The following is a 10,178-nucleotide window of genomic DNA, read 5'->3' as shown; positions in this document are numbered from 1 at the left end:
TGGTCGATGGTTCTGCCAAGACTTCGGCCTTGAAGACGCTGGACCCCATTCACTATCTGTGGTTTCGGCTCTACACCACGGCTTTTTGCACTTCTCCAATCCTCTTCACCTCCGTTGTTTGCAACTTTCTTTACAATATGCTACCAAGTTTTGATCCTTACCATGGCATCCCACCTGGGATTGTGTTTTTCTTCCACGATGTGTCATGTTCTTTCGGAACAGACGGTCTGCTATTCCTTCCTTTGGCCTTCGTATCAAGGCACAACTGGTTGAATTGGGTATGGCATTCGATGACATTGCTGTCCCCAATGATCAGCCCATTTCACCATGGCTTATTACCATCCCTTCCTGTGACCTTTCCTTGAGTTATCTGAGGAAAGCGGATACTCCCGATTGGAAGTGCCGTCTTCTTTTTGCTGAACATCTTTTCAGCCATTCTTCGCTTCCTATTTACACGGATGGTTCGAAATCGGGTGACTCTGTAGGTTCTGCCATGGTGTGCTGTGGCTCGGTAGTTGCTCGCAGGATCCCCTCTACAGTTTCTGTGTTCACTGCCGAGTTGTATGTTATTTCTCTTGCCCTGGTTTATGTAGAAGCTATGCAATACAGTAATTGTACTATTTACACTGATTCTCTTAGCTCTCTACTGGCCCTGGAATCGCTTAACTTTAGTTCTCTCCCTGTTCTCTTCAATATTCAACATCAACTGGCCCACTTTTCTCTATCTTCTGTTTCCATCCAGTTTTTCTGGATCCCTGGCTACATCGGTATTCACGGGAACGAGCTCACTGAGACCGCATCTAAGTCCGTCTGCTCTGGTGCCATCACGGCCGTGCCTGTCCCATACATGGACTATGGTCCTGTCTTCAATGCGCGGCTTCATGCCAGTTGGCAATCGACTTGGGATGAACAATGTCTTAACAAGCTTTTCCAGATCAAACCTTCTGTTGGTCTTTGGCCGTCTTGCTTCCGTAAGGATCGGAAGGAGGAAGTAGTCCTGGCAAGGCTACGCATTGGTCACAGTTTTTTAACCCATCATTTTCTTTTATCAGGTATTGACCCATCGTTGTGTTGCCATTGTGACACTCAAGTCACAATAGCCCACATTTTACTATTGTGCTATCATTACGACCGTGAGCGGCGGCACCATTTTAGACACATGTTTTCTAAGAGTTTACCCCTGAGGTTGGACAGTGTCATTGGTAATGGTGACACTGTCCGATTAGATTGTATTTTTAATTATATATAAATCTTTTTTCGACATATATTGGTTTTAACTCACTGTATTTTTACACTTTTCTTTAATTTACTTTCACTGTTTTTACCAGTTGTTTGGCACAGATAGCCTCATTGCTTTGTGCCATAAAGCACCAAACAACCATTATGGGTTGAGTGTGCCAGTTTATTTTTCTGTATCTCCTGATGATTGTTGTCTGTTCAAAGTGTCCTCCCATCAAATCTGTCACCTTACTATGTCCCTGGCTGCCCACTTCCATTGTCTGTTAGAGGTTATAGTTTGTGCTGGCATGTGGATCACTCCCCATACATTTATTCACATAATCTTCATCATCTAACCTTTTCCTACTGTATAAGTTACTGTCTACCTCCCATTGCCATCTTGAGCTCCACAATTCTCTAGGAGTGATTAGGTGATATTTTTCTAGTTTTTTTCTCTACAGGGGTCTTTCTCGAATATAATGATCCCTGACCAGGCATATTTAGTCTTAAACTCGCACTCTACAACCACTCAGGTCAATAACATTCATCATTGAGATCAGTTGTTCTTCAAAACTGTTTGTAGGTTTTCCTCTCAGTGTTTCGCTTCATAAGTATGTTTGCCCCAGATTGTACACTCATGGACCAACATGAGTAATTCAGAAAGGGATTGCTGCCCATCTCTGCTGCTTCTTTGTTTGACTGAATCAGGAACAATCTGCTTTTCAAAATAAGGTTTCAAAGTCACCCATTACACTATTTCTGGTTCTGCATTCCTCGACACTCTCCAACACATCGCCCCTTCTTCCAGTGGAGTACAGGAGTTTGTAACATTTATCAGCTCCTAGCTGCTTGGGTGGTGGACCATGGAAACTTCCTCCTGAATGTACTCAATTCCACTCATTTGAGAGTAGGGCAGTGGTGTTCTGTTGGTGTATAGACACTCCTTCTACTATTCCAGATGCCGCATGGTCGTGGACTCTACAATGCAGTTCACCCCTCCAACTGGGCACCCTCCTTCCTACCGTCATCCAGATGTTGGTACGTAGGAGGTACTGGTGTTGTTTGGAGCTGTACCAGCCACATTATTCCTCGCATGTGAGTGGCCCAGGTACCCTCCTACCACAGAATGAATGATCCATTTCTAATGCCGCCTGGTTCTGGACTTGAGCTGAACCCCTAAATTGCTGTTTGCCTTCCTACTGTAAACCAGATGTTGGAATTATGGTGTTGGACAAGCACACATGATGATGCAGGTCCTTGGAATGAACAATTTTCATTCCTTCCAGTTCCTGTGTTCTGAACAGTAGAGGACCTTCTTCCTATCATTGGTCGGATATTCCTATTACCACTTTGTTGGTGTTGGTTGAGACTGAACTCCCCCTTACAGTCTGTCACACCCTAGCAACTCTACACCAATGATTTTGTACTAAGGGGCATAGAGGGAGTCATGTAGCATGCTCATTTGCATACTGTCATGCAGCTGCCTCACATGAAAACGTGTGAGAGTAAGTAAGAGTATCAAGGCTAGTGAAAATTTGCACATATAGAGGGCACTAAAAGAAGTAAGATTCTATCAGAAATACACTTTCAATGGAGAAAAATGTTAACTTTTTTTACAATTCAGTATTTTGCCTTATATAAAGTACCATATATATAAGTAACAAAATCACAAAATATTGAAATGTGAGACAAATTAGTTTATCAAAATAGCTCAAAAACATGGATATCACTTTTATATGTTATTATAAAGTTCACTTATAAAGAATCAAAATGCCTGAAAAATAAATGCAAAACCCCAGAATACAGTTTGATGATTGTTTCCAGATAAAATTACATATCAAGCTACATATAAAGTATGTTCAGATACATACATACATACATATATATATATAGATAGTAGAGACAAGTTTGCTAATACAGAAGAAGCTGTGAGAGATATGCAAAACCTTAACCTGCTATGAATAGGTAATCAGTTATCAAATTGAAAACTTTTAGTAAAATTACAGTTGATTTTCTTTACATAGTAAAATTAAAGAATTTTATTTTAATCCAGAGAAAACAACCTAAAGTTTATGACAGACAGCCCAAGTTTCCCATCATTTCTGGGAATCTCTCTGATCTGCATAACATCCTTCCTCCTCCTGAAAATGACTGAAAGCCTTCTGGAGATATAAGGCTAAATGTACTGTCCCCTTAAAGCCTTGATGTGTTTGCAAACACAGTATCAAATAGACCGATTTCGAATGATGTATGCATACGCAACTAAGAAGGTGATAAACAAGTTTGGTTGGTTGGTGGAAACAAGACAGTTGAAGTTGGTTCATCAGTCATCTATCCATCAAACATGTAAGGTTAACATATAAGTTTCAAAGCTTTCTACTGTTCGATTTCAATAACTGTCTTTCTGAAAACAATCTCATGAACTTGAGCTGTCTGTAATAAATACAAACTTGCTAAAGAATTTCTTGTTGTACTATGATAACAAATTTATCTTTTACTTAGATTTAGTTACAATGTTCACGTACACACACTGCTTTCCACCATTGCTTGAAAATATTATTAGAAAAATATAATTTCAAACAAAGTAAAATGTTTGAAATTAGCTGAGAAATTCATGCTGTGAATACATGAGACTTACTCATAACTGCATTCCACTTTATCATATAACTGAACTGCATTCTGTTATAACACTTTTAGGATGAAACTGCTGAAAAAGTCTTCAGACAAAAATATCAAGTTATAATAAAAATTGTATTCTGGAAGTAAGAGTTATGTTTTATTTATTTGAGAATGTATTGTCAAATATAAACTTCAATTAGCATTAAGTAAAAAACACATTAACCATTGTTAAAAAGACACTGAGAAGGTAGAGAACTGTTAGTAATTTATACAGTCAAACTACCTTATGAGCTTGTTCTTAGGTTGCTTTGATGGTCCTCAGTTTTGGTGATTGTTAGGATTGGCATAAGGTAATGTAGTTCTAAAGAGAATTCTTCAGTTTTCTTTATTTCTGTTTCTTGATTGATTGATTCTATTTTGTTCCTGGACCATTGCTACCCATAGAATGCTGATCTCTAACTTTAAATTTCTTTTCAGTTTTTCTATATTTTGGTCTCAATGTATTCTTTAATCTTGCTTTTCTTATTATTTGCTCTCAATAATTCTACAGTTTTTCCTATCTATTTTATATCTTATTGTAATATGGTGTTGACCAATAGCTGATGTACAGATTTTCATCAGTAAAACAACATATTTAAGCTTGTTAATGCATTATTCTAGAAGTCTGTTCTTTGTAGATAGTTCCCGTGTTTCTCAGATGAGGAGTAAGCTGTTTTACGAAAGTATGTAAAAGTGCACATCTCACAGCTTTTTTACAGTTGTATTCAAAATTTAATTAAACTATTTTATTATTAATATATGTCAATAAAATTGGCATAGAAAATAGTTAATAAATCAAATCTTAATATTATTTAAGTTTTAATTTAAAAAAAAAAATACTTAACCTATTGACTGCTGATTCTCCATTTCGGGTGCGGGCTGCCTCCTGCAGTTGAATGCGAGTGTGATGTATACAGTGTACAGCTCGTAAAAATTCCACGTGCGTTTAAAGTAGCTGCAGTCAAAGGGTTAAGTTCTCAGTCTTCACTTTTATGTATTATGTGACACTTGTTCAACCAAGTTGCACAATGTAGATAATTTTTCATCTCCTATTTGAGCTTGAATTTTAATTCAAATTACAAACTTATAGATATTGCTTAGACATAATCTAAAGTTTTACTTGAAATAAACCTGAAGTTCAACCTACATAATGTCTTTCACAAGATGCCAATATTTCTCTTTGATGTCTGCTATTACAGTATTTGTAACCAATAAAATGAAAATATTTTAATTAACTGATTTATATATAATGCTAGCTATTTCATGTGACAGCTTTTGAATTATTCCACAGACAGATTCAAAGTTGCTGTCACTGAGTTCAGTTCGACCAGCTATGATAATTATTTTAATACACTCATAGCTTACTTAGAAAGTCACTTAAATTATAATAGTTATAGGATGTTATATGCGTTATTATTTTGTGTTCTAAGTTGAATATTTGAAATAAATAAAATTCAGTAAAACAACTCTAGCTAAAATTAGGGTTAACTTTTGTTGACACCTCGAGTCTTCAACTAAAAAAAGTACAAGACTCAAGTGTATGTACTAAATTTCTTGTTTTTTTATGTATATTTTTCATTTGTTGTTATAAAAGTAACTAAAATGTCAAAATTATAAACTTTAATATTAAGTTAAATGAAAAACAAAATTAAATAAAAACATAAATTAATTTCTCTGAAAGAAGCTCATGCATTACATAAATCATTACTGTAACTTTTACTAAAAACTTGATATTCATTAGGAGGTTCTAGAGATTATTTAGATGAAATTTGAAAGCTGTAAGATGAAAAGAGTATTTTTAATCTTAACATGAAAATTGTTTTACACTGAGACTAGTCAGAGTTTGAGTCAGACTGACTCCATCACATTGTAAAGGTGCACTTACTAAATTAAAAGTTATAATCTGTATAGTTTCATGGTGGCTGCAAGATTGGTAAAAATGTCCAAGCTCATATGGAGAGGGTCAAATTGCTTTATATGGTATTACTAAATGTAAAGCAAACTTAAAATTGAAAGTTTCTGTAGATTTTCTGAATATTGCAGCTTAATTTTGGAAAAAAAACAGAATATTGATTCTGGCTTGTGGTTAAGTTTCTTTAGAGGAGTTTGTTATTCTGGTAGCTTATTTGATGAAGTGTGCTACATAACCACTGGTTATGAAGATGGATATCTTCATTTAACTATAAACGAAGCTTTCTACAAATACATTTTGCTCTGCTGTACTGACAAACTAACCCCTTTTTTTACTATGACTGAATTTCAGGTACTTGTCTGGGTGTGTCAGTTATATTTAGATAAGGTATTATATATAGTCCTGAAGTTATAATCTTGACATTCATATTTTTTTTTTATGGCACCTTGACTGCAATTGGCTGTCTGTGGCAGCTGCTGACCTTTTCTTGGGGTCCTAGTCAGCAACAAACTGTATAAATCACTTAGAAATATAGTGTGAACAAGTACCTCACTAGCTGTAGATTTGTTGTTTTAGTATATTCATTAGGAAGTATGTCATTACAATAATGTTTATAATTATCAGCAAGAATCCCAATAATAAATTTCCATGGTCTGGAATCATTCAGTCACTTAATCAAGATAAAAGCCTTTTTGTTCAAAGTTTTAAGAAGGCTGGCACTAGAGCATATAAAATATTTTTGTCAAAAATCTTACTATCATACAGATTCAATGTAATCTTAGATGTTGATTTTATCCTTTTATTCTTGTAAATTTGTTTGTTTTATATTATTTTATGTAGAAATTATATTTTAAGGTGTTGATTTGTATATTTCTTGGGCAAAAACTTTGACATTTCACTGGATAAGTCACTTCTGAAAGCTCATAAGCTTTCCTAATTGTTGCAAAAATTGTTGATCTCCTGTTTTATATTTGAACTTTATATCTGGGTGATTCTGTTCATGCTTTTTACTGAAATTAATTATATACATAAAGAAATATACATTTATATATATATAACTGCCAATAAAATTTATTTAACATCTTAATAAAAACATACAAGAACCAATATAATAAAAAAACAATCTCTAATATTTAAATAGTACAAAAAATAACTCAAATATAATATATTTTTAATATATCAAAAAGTAAACAATGCTGTAGCTTGTTGTTTCAAACACATGTGGAGTTTTCTTGTAAGGAAAAATTAAACCTTCTTTAGTGTTTCTCTGTACAGTATCGGTGGAGAAATATACAATAGCCAATATAAAACAAGTACAATTTTTGAAATTTCAATGCACAAAAATATTTTCAAGCCACACTTATGTGAAATACTGTATAATCTGTACTCCTAAAAAAATAAAAAATCCTAAACTATATACACAAAAACCTTCACCAAATCTAACTTTTTAGAAAAAAATGCCTAAGAAATGTATTTACTAACAATAAAAAAGATCACTTTGTTAAGTTTGACATATTTTACATAGAAACACTGAAAAAACAACTACTAAACTCACTTTTTGTCTTGCTTAATTGATTTAAGTAACTAATTTATAAGACTAGCAATTTACAATTAATAATACATACAAGTTAAAAAATTTTGAAGATAGAGATTTTTAAGTTTCGGTTGTTGATGGAGTTTTAGAAATACTAAAACTCATAATATAATTTAATATTTAGTAACTCTAACAATTTTGATTATTAAACATACCAAAATTTTTGGCCTAAATGTGTATGATAATTTAACTCCTCAGAACATATGCTAGCAAATTGTCTTTTAGATATACACAAAAATTTTAGTAAAGAGACTAACCCTAATTTTAATGATATAATGATATTCCTACATTTTGCATGACATATAAGGTATGAGTAATAGGAAAAAGAAAATTAGTCTTAATATAACACAGTGAATGTTTAAATATAGAACTCTTTAACAGAGAAATAAACTACAGAATAAACACATTCAATATTAACTGTCTCATTTTCTTTTACTAAAACCAGTAGATCAGTTCATGGTTGCAGCTTTATCAGCAGCTGACGAAAATGCTTTAACCAAAAGACTTACACTCTAAATAATGGTATAACAAATGTTTATCTCGAATTCCATTTACAATAATAAGCAATGAAGTTATAACAAGCTCTTTATATGTACTTAAATTTCTTAAATTCTGAAAAAAAAGAGCAGAACATAATTGTAACAAATACTCATATTACTACTATGCAGAATATCTTAGAGTAATCCAATTTTTATTTTTTAATGAAATATTAAATGTATTAAATATCAAGTATTTTATATGTAAATACAGCTAATACGGCTATAGAAAACTTTCATTTGAAAAGCACAAAACAAATAATGTTTTGACCTCCTTAGGTCATCACCATTAGGTCAAGGAGGTTGAAATGTTATTTGTTTTGTGCTTTTCAAACAAAAGTTTTCTATAGCCATATCAGCAGTCTCTACTATATATATTTACTTCAAGTGGGTTCCTTGTCATCATGAATCAAGTATTTTAGTTCCAAATTTCATAGACATGGTAAAACATCTTTAATGACAAGCTTTTCAATTTAAATAATCTTGAGGTGTGATATATGTAACACATACTAGCTGAAACTTTTGTTATGTACCTTGGTTCATGTGAAAAATATTTTTTTAAGATGTTTCAATAGCTATGAACTAAGAAAACACAAGTCATATTAAACAATTTACATACAAAGAAACCCTTCTTTTCATTTCAGGTAATCTTACACTTAGTATTGCAAATATACTCAGTTAAAAGATAGTGGTTATTAAGCATCACATAAAAGTATTCTTTGTCTAAGTTTGTTCACTTAATTTGATTTCCATATGTAAAAAAGTAACAGTTCACTGATCTATGTAGAATAAAAAAAAATTAGGAAGTTCTTTTGAAATGAATATGAAAGATAATTTAGCAGGACCAAACCTCTACAAAAAGTATATTGAAATGAAAAAACATGTGACACATTAATCCAATTCCTGATACCAAACGTAAAAGTAAAACAATAAATAAATATAACAGCAAAAAAGTAATAAATTTCTGACTCCTTTGTCCAATTAAAAAAATAAAAATTGTTATAGATCATCTTGCTTAATAAACAAGTATATATTTACAGTGTGCTTAACAGGGAATTCTGTCTCTCAAATATTCTAGAAGAGCTAGAGTTCCTTTTGCCAGAACTGATGGTCGAGGATTGCGGAAAGGGTTTCCTTCCAGTTGTAAAGACCTGGAAGGTACAATTTAAAATATGTCTACATGTCTTTTAAAAACACTGAACTTAAAAAAATACTACTGCTATTTTAAAGATGTAGCAGTAAAAGACAATTTTCTTAAAAGTTTTCTAATAAACTGACACTATCCCTGAGTTTAAGGAGTGGATTTAGTGTATAAAGGGTTGAAGCCTTTTATGAAATAAAAAGATATAAATAATATGTTTACTTACTTAATCCATATTTTTTCATAATTATTATGGTATCATATCATATAATACCCTAGACAGTTACATAGAACCTGATTTAACTTCTAACAGATTACAAAGAAAAAGAAAATATATTCAGTGAGAGACATTTTTATAAAATTGTTTATCTAACTTTTAACTGTCTGGATGCATTGATTTGATGTGCCTATTGTAAGTTTTATTGCATAGCAAAAGAGGAAACTACTGGTGAACTTGTTGAAAACTGCACATAAACTTCATACAGATTATGTAGCATCTGCAAATGAAATATCTTATTTTTATGAATTCAATTTTGAAAATTCTAAAAAAGTTGATAGTAATATTTTTAAAGAAACAATGTCAAATGCTTACCATGGACTTATAATTTAATGGCTGATTTTTATGTCTTTCTACATTCTTATAAAAACTTTATTGTAAGTTTTTATTTTATCTTTGTTTTGATTTGAAAAATGCCACATTCAGTTTCAATGTGCTTATAATCACTTGCATACAATAAAAAATAATTTTTTTACCATATCAAAATTATACAGAGACATCTCAAAAGTAAATAGACACCATGATGTTTTTAAATAGTCATTTATCTCGCATTATCAATTTGACAAAAATGTTTACAAATGTGCATCAATACTTAGACGATTTGCCACTAGCATTTTTCAGTGTTTTGACTCGTTCTGGTATGGAATCGATGAGTTTTGCAATTTTCTCCTGTACGATCTTGACCCAGGCTGCATGCAAAATATCGAGTAGCTCTCCATGGGATGCTGGTTTTCTGGAACTTCTTCTCACTGCTTGAACAAGTATGGCCCAAACATGCTCAATGTAGTTCATATCACGTGACTGACTTGGCCATGGGAACCGTTGGATGCCTTTCTTAATTA

General features: G+C 32.6%; 2 protein-coding genes across 3 annotated transcripts in view; one reads left to right on the top strand and one right to left on the bottom strand.

The window, feature by feature from the left end:
- LOC106467678 (beta-galactosidase-like) overlaps positions 1–9,076 on the top strand; it is a 19,165-nt gene extending 10,089 nt beyond the window's left edge. Inside the window, exon 2 of the mRNA XM_022395885.1 lies at positions 8,997–9,076. Coding sequence (XP_022251593.1) covers positions 8,997–9,005 — 9 coding nt within the window. The 3' untranslated portion in view covers positions 9,006–9,076. The remainder of the gene's footprint in view (positions 1–8,996) is intronic.
- The window catches only part of LOC106467675 (leucine-rich repeat-containing protein 40-like), a 72,274-nt gene continuing 70,651 nt past the window's right edge, over positions 8,556–10,178 (bottom strand). For both annotated transcript variants that reach the window (XM_013928050.2, XM_022395886.1), the window contains one exon: positions 8,556–9,069. In XM_013928050.2, coding sequence (XP_013783504.1) covers positions 8,964–9,069 — 106 coding nt within the window. In that variant the 3' untranslated portion in view covers positions 8,556–8,963. The remainder of the gene's footprint in view (positions 9,070–10,178) is intronic.

Source organism: Limulus polyphemus, unplaced genomic scaffold (assembly GCF_000517525.1).
Source record: "Limulus polyphemus unplaced genomic scaffold, Limulus_polyphemus-2.1.2 Scaffold2703, whole genome shotgun sequence".
In the NCBI taxonomy this organism is placed as follows: Eukaryota; Metazoa; Arthropoda; class Merostomata; order Xiphosura; family Limulidae; genus Limulus; species Limulus polyphemus.
Note: the sequence above shows the minus strand (reverse complement) of the source record. Positions and strands in the feature narration are given on the sequence as shown.